Consider the following 24,482-nt stretch of genomic DNA (forward strand, 5'->3'; position numbering starts at 1 on the left):
CTTTGAACAGTAGTGATAAAAAACACAACTTGTACCTGCAGGAAATCCCATTACATTGAATATTCTGTCCAGCTGGTCATGGTGATAAGGATTACTAGTTTTGATATCCTCTTGTCGACAATGGAATATCGGCTCTGATGTTAGCAGCTCTGCAAATATACACCCTATGGCCCAAATATCTTCAGAAAAGGAGAACAGAAATAGAAATCAAATGAATCTTTCCAAAACCATCTTGGTGAGGCAAAAGGTTAGTTCTTCACCTATCAAGAGATTAGGATCCTGCACGGAAAACTGTAAGTTTCTATTGTACAACATTTCCTAGACTTTCCCCTTTAGCTACAGGTCCTTAATTCAGTAATGTGAGTATCATACAAGTTTAGTGGAGTTTTTTTGTTTGTTTCTGTTCATTTTGTGTGCTTTGTTCTGGTGGGTTTTTTGTGTGTGTTTCTGTGTGTGTTCATTGCTGTTGATCGTTTATTTTTGTTTGCTCTTTTTTAAGCAGTTACCACACTGGTAAAAGTGAGTTTGATTCAAAAAGAGGGAAGAAAAACAAACCAACAGAAGCTATTTGATTAGCTGTCCACACAGAACACAACTGAAGAAGAACCAACCAACACGTCACCTGCTCAAGGTCACACTGCTCCCATCAAAACATTTGCTCTCTCTGACCAGCCCCCTCAGTTTAATAAACATTAAAAGGTCCCTAAAAAACAGGGGTTGGATATTTTAAGTCCCGAAAAATATGAGCAGCAATACAGAAACAAGCCAAATGCTATAAAACTTTGCAGGGAAAGAATAAAACTGCTCCATGTGCAAGCATCTCACCCTCTTTTTAAAAAAATAACATTATTTTAAAAAGAAATAAAAAATATTATGCTTTTCTTTCTGAATAATCTTCTCCCCACCCTCAGTATTTTGTTATTATTTTTGAAAAAAGAAATACTTTCATTTTTAACCGTTTTGCCCCAATCCACAAAATCAGATTCTAAATGTTCTGAACTGTTTCCCCCATTTTTTTTTCTAGTATATACAAATGCCATTTCTAAGATACACATAGTAAGGCCACATCAAACCTCGAATGAACAAGGAAAGGTCAGGAACAAGGACAAAAGCCAGTGGTGCCAAGAACACAACCCCATTGCTCAGTGCTTGCATACAGACAGTTTTTATCAGTGCTGAAAAAAATTATGTACTAAAGGCCATGGCTATCCGTGCAGTTTCACATGCTACAAGCAGAAGGAAATGCCAGTAAAGCAAAAGAACATGCAAACACTAGCAAAAAGGCAGTTTAAAAGAATATATAAAATGCATTTAATAAAAGAAATACGGTATTAACAGAGTTTCTGAAAATACATTTGAGTCAAGGATTAAAATCTCTGACAAAAACAATGACATGATATTAAGAAAAGAATGGTGAAGTCTGAGGAGAAAACTTCAGGTTATGGAAATAATAACATACATGCCAACGCACAGCCTCCACGTTTGTGCAAAATAAGCGGAGCCCTGCAGGGAAAATTGTTTCCCCGGAAACGTCTGTCAAGCTTTAACGTAGATTTTAAAAACGTGTAGCTTAGAGAGGGAAAACTTCCCAGATCTCTTCTTTAGAGTCTCTCACTCCCCCCACTGAGGTGAACATTGACCCCAGGTGCCCTGGCCTCCAGCCACAACCTCCAGCCACAGCCTACCATGGCTCCAGCCTTTGGGGACACTCATAGCGCCCAGTGGCAAGAGGAAAGGCCAGCGCAGTGATGGCCACTCAGACTGTGAGTAGGAGTGATGAACTATGGTTCAGCATTAGGCTGATGAATGAGTGCCATCCTCACAACACCTGCATTCTGTGAGGCTGCAGGTCTGGGTGCACCCACTGCTTCAAGCAACTCTGAGGCACTTGTGTGCTCTGAAGAAGACAGAAAGAGAATCATAGAATGGCATGCGTTGGAAGGGACCATAAAGATCACTGCACTCCAACTCCTTGCCATGGGCAGGGCCGACACCTGGTGGGTTGCCCAGAGCCCATCCAACATGGCCTTGAACGCCTCCAGGGATGGGATAAACCACAGGCCTGATGGAACGGAACCAAATACAGCCAGCTTCCAGTACTGAAGACAAACACATACCAACTAGCAAACTTAAAATCATTAACTTCTCAAAAGCAAATTCAATGCTTTCTTCACAGGTGCAGAAGTGTGGAGTAGCAAATAATGTGCCACACTGCATTAAACTTCACTCTTACAGATTAGTTTCAGTGCAGCCAGTATGTTCTCCATCCTATGCTTTTCCAAGCAGATTTCATGCTTTTATAAAACTAGATGAAAACCTCTGCAATGAAATTAACACTCTATGTTTCATCATCATATGGATTTTACCAATAGTTTGAAGATGCATCCCTATCATATATTAATTCTAACAACATCTAGGAAATCCTTGAGTTGCAGCCATTACGCTGCATTGCAGGGCACTCTGAACCAAACCCAGAAATGTTTCATCCCTGCAGCTAGCCAGAAACCACAAACAACTTGTCCAAGTTCAATGTTTCCTCAAGAACTCAGTAACGCAGCTGCTGTCCTTTGTAGTATTTAACAGTATTCAATATCTGGGTGCAATCTGCATGAACAATAGCAGAGCAGGTTATCCTCCATGTTACTTACCGATAGCTTTGGTATAATGCCTTGCTCCAAGAAGCAACTCTGGAGCTCGATACCAGAACGTTACAACTACTGGATCCAAGTCTGCTAAAGGCTTCAGAGGTGAATTAAATAATCGGGCAAAGCCCATATCAGCTGCAAAATTCAAAGAGAGGTGTTTTAGTCTTTTAGGAAAACTACCGTATCTTTTTTATAATGAACTGATTGAGTTTACTTTGTTAGAGCTACCATCACTGTGCTAAATAAACACAAAGACAGACTGTAGCAGATAGTAATTCTGTGAGCAGATTTCATGTTCTTAAAGCTTTTGTAGAAGTTACTGGATGCCATCACCTATAAAGTACATCATTATAAATCATTACTAACACGAGCCATTAAGAACAAAGAATTAACCATTGTTCTGAAAAAGCGTATCACTCACTTCTCTCAGGACACTGGTAAATCCTGACTCATTTTACCTGATGTTCTCCGGTAAAATAATCCATTATACTGCATGGTCTTTCAAGAAGTATTTTACATGTGAGCAAAACGCACGTTCTGCACAGGTTAGAATGATTTATAATACATACGTGTATGCCACAAAAGCTACCTACTCATGAAGTTAGCTGTAGCAAGTTTTCCTTCACAGAAAAAGCAACTAAGCCTACAGCATCTGCCTCCCCAGCGATATTCTGCCAAGTTATTTCCAGCACCAACATAACAGTACTAGACACCATTAAGGTTGTAATTTTAAGCTGTGCTTGGGGGATTGAATCATTAAAAACTGCTTTTTAGAATTGCTAATATATATATCTTCCTAGAAAGCTGTCTGAGCTAGCTAGCAATATAAATGATACAGGAAAAAAAACGGGAAGAGACTAAAATTTGCAGTTTCTCCCATCGGATCTGCTTGTCTACCCAGTGCTCCCCAAACCCCAAGAACAGGGACTCTGCTGCAGGGATATACATATGCTAAGAAAGATTGAATGAGATGAGCAGCTGTTCTGAGGGCAAAGAACTACCTGCTACAGCTCACTGGTTGGGGGCACCTGCGGTATAATATGGGTCTCTAACTCGACTAGACAACTTGAAATACTTTTTCATATGCACTCCTATTTATGATTGTTTTAATGCATTTAAAAAGAGAAACATTTTACCATTTCCTAAATTATAGACTACTGCGGATACGATCAAGTCACTAGCATCTAGAAAAAATTAAGAAAATAGTTTGCAGAAAGTGATTTTTTTTTTTGACTCAAAATGACGCAAAAAGCTTATAAAAATTATTTTAAGTTAAATGCCAGTTATGTATTTTTTAGAGAAATTAGTTGCACTGGAAAGGTGGAAGCCCTTGTTATGGGTTTAACTTCTGCATTCTTTTCCTGCTGTGGTAATATCTTAAGAATGTAAGGAAAAAAAAAATAATCTACATTTTGAGAACACACTCAGAAATGCAGGATCTCCCTCCCTCCTCCCCCCGGGAATGGATGGCTCAGAGGACTGGTGGTAGAATACAGAATCTTTCACCCATCCATGATCAGTCTGACTAAATTTGGTTCTGCTCAAACGAATTCCCAAATTAATTTAAAACTATCCATTAAGAGATAAACGGGTGGTCTATGTGCAGTTACTAGCAAATAGTTGTGTACAGCAAACACCACCACCACAGTGCCCAGAGAAGGACCTACGTTCTCCATTTTGGAAGCAACTGCTCCATGAAGAATATGGCAGTAGGAAGAAATAGTAACTTCCACTGTCTGTGCCGTCCCTGTTTTGTACACAGAAGACCTCAAGTTCTACCGTCAACCCCAAAGCTCAGAGGGGCCTTAAAATCTTTCAGGGTAGGATGTGCAGAAGTGTTCAGCCCTCGCCTACCTACTTCCCTGGGTTTCAAGAAGGGAGGGCAGAGCTAGAGCAGCACCGAACGCTCCCAGGAAATCCTATAGCCCTGTCCTTTACACTAGTGATTAACGTTATAGATCGGGTAAACAAAACAGCAAGTGTACAGAGCAACAATGCAGAAGAATCACCTCATAAAAGAAAGCCAGAGGGAAGTGAAAAAGATGAACTATCTTAAAAATAATAATAATAATTCAAAAAAATAAAAGCCTTTCAGATGGGGCTGTATTACCATAACAGATATAAGGAGGCTGTGCATTAGCAGCCTGCTCCCACAGCACTGCCACACTAATGCACAGCCTGGTATCGCTTAGTACTGTTAGGCTACGGTTAGTTTTTATGTATTTATTTACTTTAATTTAAAACAGTTGAAGTTCTGTGAATTATCCCCTCACACCAAGCAGTAAAGCCCACAAAAAATTCTACAGTGGTGGGGAAGCGTTGGGCCACTCCTACCCAGTTACAGCCCATCTGGAGCATTTAGCAGGAGTTCTCAGTCAATGTTTTGTCTGAATTCCTGTGCTTTCTGGACTTTAGGATCCCTCGTGCTTATCTCCAAGAGTCCTGTCTGCCCTTTCAAAAACATGTTGTAGGCTTGATGCCACCTCTGATTTTGTTATAAAGTTTTAAGGTTTTTAGGACTAGGAGTGGATAGTTCCTATTTAGATTCTGGAAGCATCGGCAAGATAATGTCATGACATTACAGGGGCAAGTGGAAGAAGTTTTAAAACCCCGTTTCTTTCTCCTCCTCTCCCCCCTTGCTCTCTTCCTTACCCCCACATCAACACCCACCACCCCACACAAACACCCATTTAAACAAAACACATCAACATTTTCCAGTTTGGATTGGTGAGGCTACCACATTTCATCGGCAGAACTGGGCAGGGATCTAACATCAAGGAGCCAGTCATTCAAACACAGCATTTAGACAGTGTCTCCAGCAAATACCGGTATGACAGTAACTACTTTAGGGGGTACAATCGCACCTCCAGAACATTCTAACTTAAATGCTACACTGGGACTTATCAAAGATATCAACATACCAATTTTTACTCTTCCTCGCTCAGGACCTTCACCCATAACTAAAATATTAGCAGGTTTCTGTGGAAAAAAAAATAAATATACAATACATATACCACGATAAACCTAAACACAGTCTCTGAAAAGTTAGTTAAGCTTTGTTTTGCCAGTTTTAAACCAATTTTGTTTTGATCAAAACGACAAGTTTCTCTGCCATGGTAAAGCTGTGAAAGGACCCCGCCACGGGCCCTCCCTGACTGCACCTCCTTCATGTTTCCTCCCAGCACGGCTGTGCTCAAGCACTGTGCTCCCTATGCTGCTGCCCTGCTGGCAGCTGCCCCAGCAGGCACTCTCCAGCCTCCCACATTGCTATAGAACCCCTGGTATTCACCCCCAGTGCGCTGGGCAAAAGGCAGACATGTAGCTGCTCAGCACCCCTTGGCCCACAGCACTAGCACAGGAGTCATCAGGCACCTCTGCAGACACATTTTCCATGAAGAAAGTACATTGCCACACAGTTTTATACAGGAGACAAAAAAAAAATAATCACCAGAATTATTCCTATTTACAAGCACATAACAATTCAGACAGCTGTGAAACCAGAAAGCATTCCCATAGTGCTATCTTTCTTTCTGTTATTTTGACAGCAAAATACTGGTTCTTCCCCTTCTTTCTGTTACTTGAGCTGATTTACAGAACTGAGCTGGAGCTCAACTGCTTAGTGAGACACTCACTCGCTCCTTAATCCATTCCCGCATCCTCTATTTTCCATTCTAAAAGTAAAGTTCTTATAACGCAGTCTCTGTATCTTCAGCCAGAAGATTCCTTAAATGCTAACGTGCTGCATATAAATCAAGCCTTCGCTGCTTATTTTGACAAAGAAAGTAACAAAATTTGCAATGAAATTTTGGAATTTATACCAGTTTGTGCGTTTGTTCTTTCTAAATTTATCTTAAATTGAGTGATCTGGATATCTACTCATACTGTAATGCTTGGACAAAACAGGTGGTCCTAGTCATTGTCCACTAGAAGAACTGCAATAAGGCCGAGTTACAGCTCTAGCTTTGCTTTCCCACTTCAATCAGACCTGAAGAAAGAAAGTAGTCCATCAAGAAAGTTTAGGCTATCTAAAAATTAAGAAAATAAATCTTAGTATTTCTTGCAGAGAGCAAAACGTGATCTACCAAGCATTCACTGTTACTGAACCTATTAGGTTTTAGCATAAAGCACATTTAGAGACCACAGTTAAATACCAATCTAGTAATAATTCATACTGTACAAAACCAGGTGAAAAGTATTAACTGAAAAAAAAAAAAATCCTTGAGAAACTTTGGAGCTTTTCACTGGCCACAGTAATAATGTGGGTTTCTGAAGCTGTACAACCCACATACAGAATACATAAATAGAGCACAGGTTAAAGATGGAAGCCGGTGTTACAGCTTGGCTGACCAAAGTGATAAGGTACGTGCCATTGACTTTCCAACAGCAATTACAGCTCAGCAGAGCAGACCTGAGCTGTACTGTCTCAGTGATGTGCAGAAGGGTTTGTATCCCACAACACCAACCCAACCCCATCTTCTTTCTTTTCATTTATTCTTTCTTTACCTACAGGCATACATTCCATGTGAGCAGTGCTTCAGCATAAAACCAACGCAGTATGAGTGCACGTGGCCCACAAAGCATCAAATTTGGCTGTTTCTAGAAAAGTCCCAGAAATAAGCATGGCACACAAGTCTTCAAATCCAGAGGTAACACTGAAGTTCAAAGCAATTCAAACTGCTAATCAAGAAAGACAATTCCAACGCATAGGTTTATTCTCTAGCGACACAGTGATTCAAGGAGAAAATACACATTGCCTTCATGAAAGTTGCTTTGGTGTATCTAGGATGTTAATAAGCTATTTGTCTAATTAATATTCTTTTAGTATAGGTTTTTTTAGATAGGTTACAGAAGCACCAAAGTTTTTCAGGTGAATCGTATGCTACTCTGAAATACCATACTTCACATGTTGGTATCGCTCTTCAGAAAAATGCTTACAGCATCTTCTTTATGCTTTTACCTTAAAAAATAATTTACTACATGGGCTGTGATGGGAGCAAGGAGCCATTCTCACACCCAGGCTCCAATACACTGGATGATTAATCAGCACAGCACTGGGTAACAACTCCTGCCCCAAAAGCTTCTACCCTTAGTTCAGGGGAGGTACAGAGGAGAGAACACAAAGATGAGACAGAACTGGTTAGCGATACAGGTAACAATAGCAACAGGTAACTTGATTCACACTCAGAGTTTGGTTTTTTTCCTCTCAGGATTTACAGAAAAAGAAAGTTTAAAACCACAGACAATTTAGAATTCCATGTAGGAGTCTTCAGAAGCCACAAATTACCAAAAAATCTCAGCCATCAATCTTGAATAACCATTCCCAGCAGTGCAGCTCTTTCTAGAGTCAAAGGCCCTTGTCTGAAAAAGCACTGTTTGAAAAAGATTCTTATTGCAGAGAATATTTATCACTGTAAAGAGAGACAACATCACACGTGAAAGCAAGGATTAAAACCTGGAATTTTCCCAACAAACCTGTTCATCGATATCGTAATTTCATGGAGGAGGTTCTACCAGAAAGCAGTACAGGGACAGTGTGGGCATTATTAAAACATGCATTTGGGGGACTCTCAAAAACAAAACAATTGAGTCCACTAAGAAAATTCAAACCATGGGTCAGGAATTCTTCTACAGATCTGTCTTAAGTCACAGAATAGCTTAAGTTGGAGGGGACCTTATAGGTCCTCTACTTCCAACCCATCATTTGGAGAAAAAAGCACTGCCAAAAGAGACAGACTGGGAGAAACCGAGTACATATTAGACAACTCTATTTATTTGCAAAGAAAAATAAGCAAGCATTAGAAACAGAAGGGAGAAATCCAGACAAACATCAGTTTAATTTAGTTTTCATTTGATTTTCGTTATTTAGAGAAAATGAAAGTTTGAAGTGCTTATTCAAATCCCCTGGGCTATGCAAGCCAAGAAAAATCTTACAGCAATTTTTACACCGAGTTCTGAAAACAATTTTAAAACAGTAATCTCTTATTATACTTACTAATAAACAACTTTTGCAAATCACTTATTTTTGTTCCAGTAGAGACATATTCACTTTTGCCTTCAAATAAAACAATTTCCTTACGCCAGCCAAACATAAATGAGAAAGCTGCTGAGATCCTAAACCAAAACATGAAGAGCCATGCAGTGATGCACAGCCGAGTGCGTAGCAAAGACTAATAAAACAATATTAAGAAACCTTTATAAGATGAAAACTAATCCCTTCCCACACAACCCCCTTAGTCTCATTCTCATGGACAAATGGGTTTGTGACCATGGCACAGCACTAAATCTTATCCAAAAATCTCACTTTGAAGGACTTGTGTGATTTCTAAACAAGACCTGCCTAGTGCAATTAATCACTGTATCTTTAAAGAGAGAATAAAGATCCTCACTGAAATATTTTACATACTCCTGTTTTAATCAGTATTTGCAAACTGCACACAATTCCTAAGAAGCAAGATAATATCAAATAGAGAAGCTAAAAGAAATGGAGGATATACTGATGGGATTAAAGATCTTCAGGCAGTCTCCCGCTTCCAGCTGCCTTATCTAACATGTGAAACACACCACTGCCTCCTTACCCCGACCATCAAGTGTCAGGGACAGAAGGCTGCACAGTCTACCTTCCTTAACTTTTCATCTCTGCAGTATCTTTCCTTTACTTTTAAAGCAAGCAGTGATGCTGCATTCATTGCTTCTTCTCTTCAATTTCAGCAGGACAACCATCCCTTCGTTTCAACAACTTCATACATCTTTGAAGACCTACATCTCTTATCAGTCCTTATACCTACATTAAAAAGAACTCTTCAGTAGGTTTTTTTCCCCCCTGATTTCTCTCTCTCTAGTTCTGCCTCAGGGCCACCTGAGTTCTTTAGAACTGGAGTGCCCCAAATTGCACGCTGCTTCTGCTGAGGCTTCACTAACACAAGATACAAGTGATTATTTTACAAGCCTGGCATATAGTCTTCCCTTACATACAATCCCAGCAGGCTGCATGGTTTTGCCAGCCATGTAAGGTGATTGGATCACATTGAGGCTCTGAAAAATGCATTTTTTTCACATCTTTTCTGCAGAGAGCTACTTTTTAGAAGCATTCCTCCATTTGAACAAATGTTACACTTCAATACTGCTTCTAATCATACACTGAAGATGCTTAGGTTCACTCAGAGGGGAATTTTGGGTTTTAAAACTTATTCCATTTTCTATTTTGAAGATAAAAATGCAAACAACCTGAAAATTATACCAATCCATCTCAGTAACATGTAAGCGCAGATCAAAACAGACATTCGTGTTGCTTGCAGTGAGTTACAAATAAGGGCAGGAAATGATTATTTGTTCAGTGTTCTCATGCTAGGTGATTGCAAACCATGGGGCATTTTTTGTGCTCCAGTAAAAGCATTCTGTCAGGATCTACTCTCAGTAAGTTTCACTCAAAGCAGAGAGGGGAGGAAAAAAGAAATACTTTTTGGTAAGCACAGCCATTGCTTTGTTACTACTTTTAACACCAAACCAGACTGTAGAACAACTACTCTACATATTTTTCACTACTAGACTGCATACAAATTGCTTTGTTTTAAAGGCTAAACCCATCTATCAATGAATAACCAGAATTCCTTTGATTTATCTATGGTATTATAATGTAGATGTGACCTTTTTTTGCTTGCCACTTATTAAATGTTTGCAGTACTCTGACACAGAAAGAAAGAACAGCCTGACCTTCTTTGTTACTTCCATTTTAATGCACCTTCTGATAAGGTTTAAGTATTATCCTAATTCTCATTTGGACAATGCCATTTGGCTACTAGAACAGTAGAGAGGAAACTTACAGTACCGACTTTTCCTGACCACTAATTGTGCATCTGATGGTCACACTGCCAGTTTTCAGATCTGACCATGCCATGTATTTCTATGTGCGATGAGCCGAGACAGCTGAAACAGTAAACACTCATTTTCATTTGCTTTATTTAAGAACAATATTAAGCACAGTGGTTTTGCCCCTAAATTATTCTGCCTTCGCAATCAGTTTCAGCAATGATTCTATTAAGATTTAGAGTTAATCACTTTTTAGTATTTCACTCCTAAATATTAAGCCATATAGGAAGAGATTCAAATGTACAACTCCACAATTACAAGGTCTTTCCAGCATCAAAATGTTACCTTCTGGGAAAAACAGTTTTTGTGACTGAGGCAGAAATCTAAAATCTTGATGTCATTTCTCACCTCACAGTGAGGTCCTGTGAGAAGAAAAGCTGTGCACAAAATAAATAAATAAATAAAACGGAGCCTTCAGTTGGCCTGGTAAAATTTACACCCAATTTCATGGTCTGTGACCTGCAAAGCTTCACACTTCTTAAGCAACATTGGTTTGTTGAGCAACCTTGTTGGTCTTCAAATAATTGTAACATGCACCAAAAATATTCACTGCAATACGAGGTGCACTTGCATTGCATTCTTAGCAATTCTACCTGATTTTCAAGCATTTTATGGTCACAGAAAATAATGCAGTTACATTGCCATTTTGAACAAAACTCAATACTGCAATGCTAAACTGCACTGTAGCACAGTGAAAATGTCAGTATTATTGTACTCAACTGATAGCATCAGCAATTTTCTGAAGTTAATTTTTTCCTTGTATTAAAAGAAGGGCACTTATGACTGAAACAATTTTAGTGATGCATTAACTGAGTTGGCCTTTAACATAAATAATCAAAAGGCCACCATAAACAATGTAACATTTAATGGAAAACAATACTCTAGAGAATTGAACATGTACTAAACCTAATCACTGAAGTCTTTTCAATTAAAAGTATATGACCTCTGTTAACAACATATTAATTATCTTATAAAAAAGATTTCTCAGAGGGTTTTGTTTTGGTTTTTGGTTTCCTTTTTGTTTTGGAGATAAGGAAATATTCAAACATTTAACATTTAAACCAGGAACTGTTCAATTTTCAAGGTACAAAAGGTCTGTACAGGACAACATGGATGCCGTATCTATGCCAGGGAATTCTGCTAGGTGCTATCAGCATATCTCATCTGTTTCACCCTGATGAAAGCTGCTGGTCTCACTATTGTAATTTTTTATGCTTTCAATGCACTTCAAGAATTTATTTCAGTTACTGTTACTCAGTCATTGAAAACACAGGACAATGTAATTTATTAAGAACTGCGCGTAGCCTAACATGTAGGATTTTCTACCACTTTGATTAGAACTGAATTATAATGGAAGAAAGATGTCATTATGTTTTTCAAGCCAACCATCCCACCCCCTAAAATGTGCAACAGGATAAGCTGGAAGGTGCAACTTTATGTACAAAGTCTCCAAGGACGAAAAGATGGATATCACAGGCAAATTCTTTTGCAGTAAAAGTTACCAACACATAAAACATGGTTATCATATCACCCAAACATGCAATAGCAAACTTGAACTAAAACAGACTGGCACAATTATACTTCCTGCGTATTTCACTACAAGCATTTACCATCTCCGTGGGTCTGGACAGCTGCTTCCTGTGAACACAGTGGAAGCAGGATCTTTGCCTAGCATCGTAATCAGATATCTGGTCAGTTTGCAAAGCCATCACATGAAAAACCAGGCTAGTAACAAAAGAACACATTTAGAACTATAGACAAGAAAAATCTGGTATAGCCTGCCCATCAGTTCATATATTTGCATCCCAAGAATTCAACCTAACTCAGGCAGGACTTCTGCTATTAAAAGGACAAAACTGCTCAAGCTACTTTGAAGAAGTCTTCACACACATATATACACACACACAAATGATATAAGTATGATCATGTATACATGAATGTTAACCCTCAATATATTACCTACATAGCACTTAAAACGATTCTTCAATTATTAATATACTTCAATCCTCAGGAAGTAAAAAAAAAAAAAAAAAAAAAAGTAGCAAAAGTACTTTTTATTTTTAAAGTGCATATTTGACAAAACAACATAATAAAAAATAGTAGTTCTGCATGTGGTCTTCTGAGAGGTGCCATGACAGAATAATACAGTAACTACTTCTGTTTGGAAGGCATCTTCACTGCAGCTATTGAAATCTTCAGATACTGATCAAGGATCAGAATAAATGGAGAAATCTTCAGTTATTGAAACTTGCAGAAAGTAGAACATTTTCTAACACTTCAGTTAAAAATAGCTGTGAAATTTAGAAACATCCAACATGACAGCTGAGAAATCAATATTCAGGAAATGGACTACAAGTGAGAAAAGAACAGTACAGTCATCTGACCATCTTTCTTCCCATTCAAACAGATGCATCCTCCTGTTGCTTCATCACTTCAATTCCACGTTTTACACTGGATGGCAGAATGAAGTAAGTATGGTTTATAATGCACGTTCCTTTCACAACAACTTATTTTTTCCCTTCCAAAGCATTTGTGAAAGCAGTAAAAACAGACTGTAAGACTTCTGCAATAACTACTACTGAGTTTAGGACTGACCGAAAATACCAAATTCTGCCTGTATGGAGAGATGGGATCCTTCATCTGTCAAACAGTTTTGAGCAGCTGACAAAAGAAGTTTGGAACACTGTATTTTTAAACACTTAATTGTGAAAGCTGCTTAGCAGAGAGCCATTAATAGAAACCTGAAGCCTTCTGGACAGTTAAACAGTGAAGGTAATTTTCATGAGGAGCTCGTACACCTTCTCAAGGAAAGGTACGAAGCTGTCCAATGGTCCAATTCTCCCCTCGTGGTCAAAATAACAAAAGACAATATACAATTACATGGAACATAAGATATATTGCTTCCATAATCAATACAAGAATCAAAAAAATCCCCCCAAACACTCTTCTGTATTATTAAAAAAAAAGCTTCTCTATATATTCTTACCCAAATATTAATCACAAAAGTCCTTAATGTCTTCCATTTAAACACAGCAATACTTGGAAGACACCTTCCAAACGCTTTTTGCACTAGTTGTTTACTTCTGCTACAAAGAATTGTCAATGTATTCCATTTTCTGCTTTGCTGCTTATTTACCCTTCTCTCTCAGTTCAATCAGGCTCCTAAAGGCTACTCCATTCTGTCAGAGATCCAACAAAACAGATACATTATGCATCACTTTAAATAGGCTGGGGCCCTTTTGAGCACTCACAATTTACAGGACCTGGTAATAACTCTGGCAGACATAATGTCTGAGGCACCAATCAAGATACTGCAGTCCTTAATCTGTGAGGGAAAAGGTAAAGGGAGCTTGTGAGGTTTCAGTAACTTCAGGAAAGAACAAAGACATGGAATCTTAAAAGCCTTCACTGAAAAGAAATTAAAAGAAAAAAAAAAAACTTTCATAGATTTAATATATTAACCCGTTCACGTTTTCTCTACTGCATCATTACATATTTCAGTCTGAAGCATTTTAACAAGAGAAGGTGTCTTCCTGAAAGCAATGTTACATTCTCAGCATCCAAGCCCCAGATTCCCCTGCATTTCTCTCTGCACACATTCCAGTGCCATCCCGTCTTCCTGGCCCACCTCCACAATCCTGTAGCACCCCTCCCATCCCCATCTGCTTTGAGGACCAAGTAAAAAGTGAGCCAGGAGAGGAGGATGGTGTAAATGACCGGTGAACCACTGTCATGGGAATGAAGAGAAGCCCAACTGAAATGGCCCCGGTACAGCTCCCAGTGCATTTCTCCCAAAACACGTCCTCCTTTATTTGATCACTTCTTTTTGTGAAGTTTCTAAGAAGGTGATGGCTTTGACGCTTTATCTTTTCATCAGATATATTTGAAATTTGATCAAGACAAAGGATGCGTGAGGGAACTAGCAAAAACCAGCACGCCCATTTGAGCTCTGTTCCCATTTACATTGTTCCAGATAGTTCTCTCTAGGAACAACAGTAATAATGCTGTCGTTTCTTCTAAAAAGCTCTGAAGTACCACCATGTTTTCACTTTAGAATTCAGTAAACAATAAGCAGACAAGGACGTCTGTGGTACCGTTCCTGAATACCTTCCACTGAACAAGGACAAACTTCTCTAAAACTAATACAGCAATGTTATTTAATTCTTTGGGACACTGAAAAGACCTTCCATGATTTCAAAGCAAGGTGAGGATGTAAACAGCTTTTAACACCAGCTCTGAAACATTCCATCCTGCACTGAAGGGCCTCTACAGGAGGAGAGAAAACAAAAAGCAGCACCCTCAGATCTGCAATTCCTCTACAGGTAGCAAAATCCTTCACTACCTGGCAACTGCTCTGAGGTCAAAGCTTAAAAATAATGTGATTTGCAACAACATTGAAAGACCAGGAGGAAGTATGTTGTGTGCACCGCTTCATGTCTGACAGTTCTAGATAAGTGAAAAGCCTCACTAGAGAAATATCAACAAATGACAGCAGGCTTGCAAATACTATCCACACCATTAGATGAGTGCAACGTAAGTCTGCCTAGTTTTGCTCACATTACTGCCTTGCTTAATCAACAAACCTCTTCGAATAATTTTGTTCCACCTTGATCCGTAGCTTTGGGCAAAGACTGTGTTTACTGCAGTTTCAAAGCAAGGTAATTTCACACAGAGCCAAAGAGCTGTCAGCTGAAAATTACAATGTTGGACTTCGCTATTATCTCTAATTATTTTTAGGATTATTTATAGAAGAAAAATATCAAACTACAAACCAAGAAAGGTATCAATGACCTCAATTTAGGTTCCAGTTAAAAACAAACAAACAACCAGAAGTCAACAGTAATATATGAAGACAAACTATCAAAGTTGGACTCTATCAATACAAGATAATGAAGGGCCTAATACATTCAGTCATCTCCATGATACTCAGGTAAGGTTGGACTTTACCAGCAAGTCAATATAATCTGGAATAAAAGCAGTAGTCTAAAAGAGGTGAACATAGAAAGTGCTACAGAAGTTGTGAGATTTCTGACCTTCCTTCCACTTGTGGAACTTTACAAACAAGCTTTTTAACTGCAATCAGAAAAATCACTACCAAAAGTCCACCTGTTCATCACTTGCCATAATAAGAATCTAACACCACTGTGAGATAAAAGACCAAAAACGTTTAGTAGTGGTTTCCCACTTTTTCATGAGCACTGCTTGCATGGATAAAAACTTATTTTCATGTATATCTGTTGATCTCACACATTATAATCCATTTTGCAGTTTCACTCTACCCTTTCATGGTTCTAATCTGAAAATTATTCAGTGACTTCGCACATGGTTATAAGATCTGAGGTTAAAGATGAGGAACCTTCAAGTCCTATGAATTAATCTATGAATTATAAAATTCCTAGTCTTTCTGTAAAAAAAAAAAAAAAAAATAAAAATCACTTTAAATGATGTACTGAAAACCCACATACCAGTGGAAAGGCACTTGAATGCCGTGTATTCATTTATGTTTTCAAATTTGATTTCAGCATTAACTAGCTTTAACACAATAGAAATAATATTTTAGCTAAGGGTAAAAGAGAGCGGTAATCCAGGAGAGCTCTAAAAATATGAAACTCAGGAACACCTCCATCAATACAGAAGTAGTTTTATTCTCTCAGAACTCAAACATCTCCTCCTAGAGGCACTGTTGTTATGGAAGTCTTTCACAGCCAAAGTTGGCTAATGGTAAAAAGCCACATGAAAACAAGTTGGTTTGGTTTTTGTTTTTCCCCAGCAATCAGCTGGAAAAGTAACCCACTAATGAGTCACCCTGATGTCCAGCTTAGTTAGCGCCCTAAAGGAAAAGACAATTAATTCCTGGCTAAAAAAACCCTAAAGATTAAAATAAGAAGTGGACCTTCTTCCACTTACTAATTCCTACTTTTTCATGCCATTTGATAATCCAGTCATAAGGTATTTTCATTTCATGGCTACATCGCTTCCAAAAAACATTTCTTGGCATACAGCATCTTTTTTCCTCTGGGAAAAAAAATAATCAAAAAATATGAATCTCTTCCCCTGCCACAGCTGGGAGAAATAGCAGAAATTTTCTCTCTTGATGTAAAGGTTCTATATTTCAACACAAGATGTCTGTCTTTACATTCTGAATGAGCTATTTAATCTTTCATTTTCTCACATCTATCCCAATACTCTTTCCCCCACCCCACTCTGTTTAATTGACCTGTTGTGAGCTGGATTTCAGATTTTGAGAAAGCAGTAAGCGAATTTCTCAAAACATCTGTGAACTTACAGCACAATGGGATGTTGGAAGGCACCTCTGGGAATCTTCAGCAAACTGGTTAATGGTGTACTTTGTCCCGTTATCCAGATCATTAATGAAGATGTTAAACAGTATTGATCCAGTATCACCCCTGGGGATTCTCTGCTACTGACTGCCATCAAGTTTGACTTTGTGATGCAGACCATGACTCTGCAAGCCCATCAGCTCAATCGTTTCTGATTCACTTCCCTGTCCAATTACTTAGTCTATACTTCACTGAGTTTGTCCATGAGGACGTTACAAGATGAAGCGTTGAAAACATTACTAATGTCAAGATAAACAACATCCAATGCTTTCCCCTCATTCATCAGGCTAGGCATTTTGCCCCAAAAGGTTTTCAGTTTGATTAAGTGTGATTTTACCTTCGTAAATCCATGCTGACTACTCCCAATTCCCATCACGTCTTTCATTTTGTTTTAAAATGGATTCCAGGAAGATTTGATCCATCACCAACCCAGGGATCAAGGCGAGGGCAGCTGGCATGTAGATTCCCAGATCCTCCATTGTGTCCTTCTTTAGATTGGAGTGACATTTCCTTCCTCCCTCCACCCCCTGCAGGAAGCTCCCCTGATTGCTATGACATTTCAAAAAGTGGCCTTACAATGACTTGATTTTACAAAGCCAGTGATTTAAGGCATGTCTATAGGCTTCCCTATGCTGAATTCAAAGATCTGAGAAGACCGCTTTCCACTTTTCTGACCACAAGGCTGGTAGCATGGTAGCAACACACTGTATTTCTAGCTTCAAATCTGCATTTTCACATATCTGTACACTGACAGACTTCATTGAAGCATTTTTTTGTTTGTTTTACCTTGGAGACCGCTGTCAACAACACGGCCCAAGAAGCAAACAAAGTAAAATGGATTCTAGTTAGCAGAGCCAGTCTTAAAAATGGTAAGGATCTGACCATTTCCACTCTATTTAGTTACTATTTTGAACTTTGAGTCTAATATTAAAAAAGGGGGAAAAAACACTCAAAATGGCAGGCAAGGAAGTAGTTGTGGCCACTGTAAAGATCTGTGTTAAGAAACACTAGATAACAGTATTTGAATGATAGAATATTCAATATTATAGGAAATTACAATTCATAGGAAAGCCTATGTTGTTATAACCTAAGCAAGAAAAAATATTCTGCCAGAAACATTCTTTCACAGGCACAAAATGCTTGTGGATACTCTGGAATCAAAAATCCTGGAAAATTCAACAGATAACAACTGAAGTTGTGATTATTACTTTTTTTTCCTTTCAAAATAAATCACCAGTAAGTCAATAAAATGCCATTTAGGAAGCAGTGCCTACTACCTGGTTGCAGGTGTGAAGAGAGTGAAAAACCACGCTGCTTTTAAAAGACATTAACTACTTTCTAAAAACAGGTATAGCTTCTATTGGCTCTTTGTGCAAATGGTCTTAGTTTTGTAAGCACTAGAGCAGGACTGAAGGGCATTCCTGCATTTCTGAAGTAGTGCCTGAATACCAATCGAAGGTAACATCCTTTGATTCAAGAGCTCTAATGTGGAAAATGGTAAATTGGCACAATAAAAGTTCCATACATTTTACTTTGCCTAAGGCACTTAAGTGATTCATAACTAGAGCCTGGAACTGACTAAGATGTTGGCCTACAAAAAACCACCTTGGCAGAGGCTTCTCCTCACTTATTGTTGAAAGTATATCTTCTGTATTCCTGCTGATCCCAAATCTGGCAGTAGGCATTACTGGGAGGAGCCCAGTTTCAGAAAGCAAACTTGCAACCAGGACTGCATTTTACCCACCTGAAAGCTCATTACCAAGAAGTGCTCATCCTAAAACAGCAGTTGAGCTGAGCTGCATGCTAGGAATACATTAAAAATCTTGCAATATCAAGTGCTATCACTAGTATGCATACGGTCATGTAGATCATAATGCAATTCCAGACTAACCAGGACATGAATGTTATTGACAAAGACTGACAGAGATTATCAGTGCTTTGGCAAGAGACAGGAGGTCAGTAATGGGAAGCAGAAATCCAACACTGTACTTCCTAGATCCACACCTGGCTTGCCTAGTGGCAATCCATCCATATAGTCACACCATGCACAAAGTAACAGGGCAGGGAACATAGTCCAAAGGTTTGTCAACAAAAAGTGCCTCCTAACAGCATCTCAGCTGCAGAACTTTAAGGAAGAGCCATAAGATTTTGTTGCTGTTGTTGTTGCTTCCAGCATTGCAGTACCAAGTGAATGCATTAAATATTTTTGGTGAAAATCAAGTTAAATCACAGCTTAATCCTAATGTCACCACACAGAACCAATGGAGAAGTCCACTCTCTTAGCCAAAAGCGGACCCAACCCTATGGGCAGGCCTACCGTGCAATAACGTTAAATCATAATGCATTTTCCAACATTAGCATGAAAGTTGCTGTAACATGCAAAGGGACCTCTATTTTGAGCCCAGTACTTGAAGTTTTCCCAAGCAAGCTGCAGAGACCATCCTCTCTTTCCTTATGTCGCTGAGGATGCAGATTGATGAAAACAGATTTATGGCCAGTTTTCTACTTATGCTTATTTTTAGTGTAGAATAAGCTCCCGAAGTACAGGAAGAAGTCTGATAGTTGGATAAGATGAAGTAGAACAAAGACAAGGAAAAGTAGTCAGCAAAATGCTGTATGTTTCAAGCACGCTTGATAACTAAATTCAAAATATTAAAACTATAATTGATCCACTTTGTGGTAATTATGTGAAGTGCTCTTATTTCCTTCCTGCTACAGAGTATGAATAAACAATCTGTTTTCAATTGCTTGCAGTCATGAAATTAAAAAAAGCTGAAGAATATGCAAGTCAAATATGAAATTTTGAAAGGAATGACACTTACTTGTTGAGAAATCTTATGGTACATTTCAAAGACGTGAAAAAACTAACTACTTTGGCACAGTACTACTCAAGGATAATCAGCATCTTGCTTGCTGATAGAAATGGTGGACTGGCTTTCATATAAGTAGTAAAAAAGAAGAAACAGTGAAGACTTAAGCATCCATTTGCTTTGTAAAAAACAAATAGGGACTAAAAAGAACAGATTGAAAGTCTTCCTGCAGTTACTGTTTCATACAGAATATACTCACTTTATACAAATCTTTCATGAATTAAGTCTCTCCAGTTCCTCTGTTATGGAGACATTTCACAATCTAAGCTCATGTGGTTTCAATAATCACTGAGTTTCACTGTTCGTTTTGTGGATGCTAGTAAGAACATTGCTCTATGCTAGGTTTTGTTTCTGGTCACAAAAATCAGATCTCAAAAAACCTTAGAGACTTGATCTATCTAATGCTAACTTCAATAATGCATCTTAAAAACACTAAAAAATTGCACTTCAGAGGACAATTTCTCAAGAAATTAACCTTCACCTTCAAAAAAAAAAAAAATAAAATAGAAATTCTTATCCTGTAAGATAGAAGTAGCAAAGAACAGATGTTTCTGCTGAAGTATTATACTCTCTAACTCCCTACCGCACCCAAACATCACCACTCAGAGCTAACATGTGAAACGAGCATACACACGTTACTTGGTCAGTTCTGTCAGTATGCGTATGTGTTCTGACATAGACACATCATTTAAAAGACAACCTATCCAGTCACCCTGTCAAGAGGTGAGATTGGTGACTAACATTCCTGAAGGCTAATATTACAGCTATCCTGGAACAGAAACATCTCAGAATAAGCATTAACTTAGATGATTTTGCTTTGCATTGGAATGCGCATGCTATTAAAAGTCTCAACTTACAAGCATTAACTGTGCACCAATATGCCTCTGTCTTGCTAAGACAGAATATTAAGAAGAACCCCTTCCCTTACTCAAGTTATTTCCAGGAAACTGAAAATACAAATAAAGTACCTGACATACAATTCTGCTTTTTCTGCTGTATGGAATAAATGCTATCTATATTGCACACATTTCCTACTATTCACATCAAACTGAACATTTTGTAAACAACAACCCAGAACCCAACAGTCTCCCTAGGTAGGACACTACATGCAGCCCCTGCACAGCTTTGGTCCTCACCAACGTGGCTTGACAAGATTCCATTGAAACGACTTTTCAGTCTCCGCCTCAAGCTTTTGCCTTCTCCTTAGACTACCAGAAGATACTCAGTTGTGATGGTGGTTTTTTGCTGGAAAAGAAGCTGCTTGCTGGACTGAGACCACCATCTCATTTCACATAGGTCAGAAAATGAGATGGTACTTGTTTTGCCTGTTGCCAACAAGCCATACTTGAGCTACGGACCTAGATGTGAAAGGCTCTGTAATAAATTGCCAATCTCCTGAGCCATCCAGTTAACAACATGCATTATTTTTTCCACTCAATTACATTAATACTTTAATACTTGAGTTCATAAATTTTCTGAAGCCTTATAAAGTAAAACACCAGAAAATTCAGATTCTTGATGACAGGTCATTTATTTTCCATATGCCTCAAATATTGAAGAGTACTGCTGCAGGCAGGTAATAAGGGCAAGACATGACACTTAGGTTTCAAACCAGATGTCTGTGCAGTAAAATACTATATATTCCTATATTACTTTTTGTTCCACTATTTCATAGAGTGGTGACTAAACCATCACAAGTTTTTTTTCCCCCCCCTCATCGCTGAACCTTTTGTTCCATTTCTAAAACCAGGATCAAATTAAGAACAATATGCATGCAACGCTGTTGTAAGAAAACAAAGCTTCCTTGTTCCTCAGTTCTGGAAACGTTATTATTTTTTCAAATACAGGTGTTTTACCATCAGTTTAAAGAGACCAGCACACTATAGAAGCATTTACTAAGCATGAAAACAGGAGACAAATATTTAGTCATTGACCATATTTCAAGGAACACTACTGAAGCTATTTCATAGACAAAAAGAGATTCTAGTGATTCCTGAGAAGCAATATGGAAGGAACGAAGTATAGAATAGCACTGGTAATATCTACCCATGGGAATGACAGGTGAAACTCATTAAGATCTCACGTGTTAATGAAATTTCAGTAACTAGAAGTCTCACATACAGTTTTGTATTATATTGAGGAAGGCTATTAAAGATAAGAGGCATGGAATACTGGGTCAGGAAAACAACCAGGCTTTAAAATTATAGAACACTGTCATATGCCAAGAACAAAACTGCAGGCATATTTTAGAAGCAAATATTTAAGAATTGGCAAGATTTACTCATTTGAAACATTTAATAGAATCTGTTGGTTAAGAAATACTAGTTCAGGTTCAAATGCTTTCCTCACATTGCAGTTAGAATAAACATGAAGTCTTCAGAAGTTAGTATGGCTATATTTCTGATATAAATACTCTAAGAAGGTAACTCTCAAATGCCATTAACTTAAGTAAAACTGACAGTGTTAGGAAGGCAGCTTTTTTGTTTAATCTTCATTTTAGCAGCTCTTATAGTCAACCATCTTCTCTCACACCTACCCGCATGCACTATTAGTTGTTTCTCAGGCCTGCAGTCACACCACCAGAGGCATATTTTAACATGCCTGTTATTTAAATGGACACTCAAAAATCATTTATTTAAGAAATCAAAAAAGTAAACCAGCCGTCTGATACGCTTCACTTCCATAAGCTTATTACAACACAGCAGGCTTTGAAAATTTGCACAGAGGGCTGGCTGACTGCTGTATAAAAATATTCATTTCATTTGATCTTTAATTAAGGGCAACTTGCCCTTAGCACAGACGTTTGTTCCCCCAGGATTTCCAAAAAAATAAGAATACAAAATCCTTGCCCTCAGTCATCCCAGTGCTAAACCCACTGCGGATCAACTTACCAAATCCCTGTGCAACACCCAGTTAGCATGCAGGTAGTGAATACCATCTAGGATCTGATATAACAGTGACTTCACCATTCCCCGAGGTAACTGAACTGGTTTCTTGTTTGCTTTAGAAGCCCTGTGAAACTTGATTATATGCTGTAAAGAGGAGAGAAATAAAAATTAAAAAAAAAGTTGTTTCTTTTTTAATTGCAGCATTACAGACAAATATCGTCAGCAATTCCTTCCATATATGACAGTTCTTTGCTAGCTTTCATCATTCATTTTCCAAACTGACAACACGAATCCTTATAGACTAGGAAATGACTTCTGTATGAAATAAGATTAACGCCATCTCTCAAAAATGAAATCATCAATGCAAATTGCCTTGCATTGATCCTTTGTAGGTCTGGAGTTACTGGAGAATATCTTTATTTGAGGCTGCTATCTCTGTATATCATGGCACAGAAGGAAATTACTTAACTCCTGTATCATTTTACTTTAAGTTTTCTCTTATGGTCGCGACACTAACATTCGAGATTTAATGCCAGAAACTAGGGGTTCTTTGAAACTATATAAGGAGCTTCTAACTTTTCAATTAAACAAAGAAATAATCTGAGCTCAGTCCACACTTAAAAAACAACACACAAAAGAGTCATTGCTGACTGAGCAAAGCTGCAGGTTTCTCTATCTTAACATCCGTCACCAGGCTACACAGAAAAACCTTCCACAATTGTCTGCATACACAGGCAACGATGTCTAGCAACATGAAAGAGTCCAAAAACCTAAGTCGTCCTAACATTCAAATCCCAGGTGCTGCTAACAGTAATGGCTTTGTACCACAGCATAAGGTGAAATAGTCTTGGTAACCATTATCTTGTTTCTGTCCTTTTGAGAGAGGGATAATTTCTAGAATAAACTCTTTCTTTGATGGTTTACGCTCATGTGATAATCAGGACAGACCTAGCCCCATCCTCACCCAACCAAAACTTGGCTTCAAACTGCTGCCATGTGTTCTTCCTACTGTGAGGAGGAAGGTCCTCTCTCCTCTCTATGTTCCTCAAGTTCCGTGTTCCAGATGTCCCCTGGGTACCTGACAACTCAATCCCCCAGGGTAGTTCCTCCTTTTATACACCGTGTCCTTTCCCCAGTCTCACTGTAGCAAACCGCTGCACTAGCTGTGCTCAGCACACACATGAAATTTCACAATATGATTGAGTAAAAAGCACTTTCTACTGTAACGTATGAATGATGCCCCCATTTTGTGCGCTGCTGTTACTTTGACATCTTTTATTCATAGATGACATGCAGGGTAGGCAAAACTCCACGCTACCCTATTTGCTCAATGTTTATTATTTTTCCAAGGCAATTCACCTGTATAATCAATTACATTTTCCCACCCACATCATTTTAGCTGTGGCAAAGGATTATATCTGCACTTAAATAGATTTTTAGCTCCTGAGGACTGAATGCAGATTTCTATCTTCTTAAAGAGCTCACAGGCTAACTGCACTGTGTGGTTGCCCAACATTTTCTGTTGCTTTTCCTTTAGTGCTGAAAAAGTTCCCAACAAACACTGACAGTAAGAGGCTATACTGTTTTTAAACCAATGCCTCTTCCCTGACCTTGTCCCCTTCCTGCAAATAAAACTGACTGTCATCTACAAGTAATTCACCTTACCCAGAGGTCATGCTCAGCGTAGTCAAAGAGAAGCCACACTTTCCTGTCAGCGTGAGAAAGAAACACCTTTTGCAGAGAAATGACATTTGGATGCTTGAGCTCCCGTAGCAACTGCAAAAGAAACAAAGGCCATAACAGTTATATCCACACATCCAGAGCTGTGGAAGGGCTAAAAAAAAGGAATAGTAATAATAGCAATAGCATTTG

The 24,482-nt window shown here is 38.5% G+C and overlaps 1 protein-coding gene across 5 annotated transcripts in view; it reads right to left on the reverse strand.

Annotated features, from left to right (window-relative positions):
- The window catches only part of CDK8 (cyclin dependent kinase 8), a 65,961-nt gene that overhangs the window by 16,245 nt on the left and 25,234 nt on the right, over positions 1-24,482 (reverse strand). For 4 of the 5 annotated variants that reach the window (XR_011902601.1, XR_011902600.1, XM_072326437.1 and 1 more), the window contains exons 3-7: positions 24,276-24,386; positions 22,614-22,754; positions 5,567-5,624; positions 2,649-2,780; positions 36-179 (exon numbers count right to left, since the gene is read on the reverse strand). Coding sequence is in view for 3 of the 5 variants with exons in the window: in XM_072326437.1 (XP_072182538.1) it covers positions 36-179; positions 2,649-2,780; positions 5,567-5,624; positions 22,614-22,754; positions 24,276-24,386 (586 nt within the window). In the remaining 2 variants the exon portion in view is untranslated. The remainder of the gene's footprint in view (positions 1-35; positions 180-2,648; positions 2,781-5,566; positions 5,625-22,613; positions 22,755-24,275; positions 24,387-24,482) is intronic. The other variant, XM_072326438.1, reaches the window with a different exon arrangement.

The sequence above is a fragment of the Excalfactoria chinensis genome, chromosome 1 (assembly GCF_039878825.1).
Source record: "Excalfactoria chinensis isolate bCotChi1 chromosome 1, bCotChi1.hap2, whole genome shotgun sequence".
NCBI lineage: Eukaryota > Metazoa > Chordata > Aves > Galliformes > Phasianidae > Excalfactoria > Excalfactoria chinensis.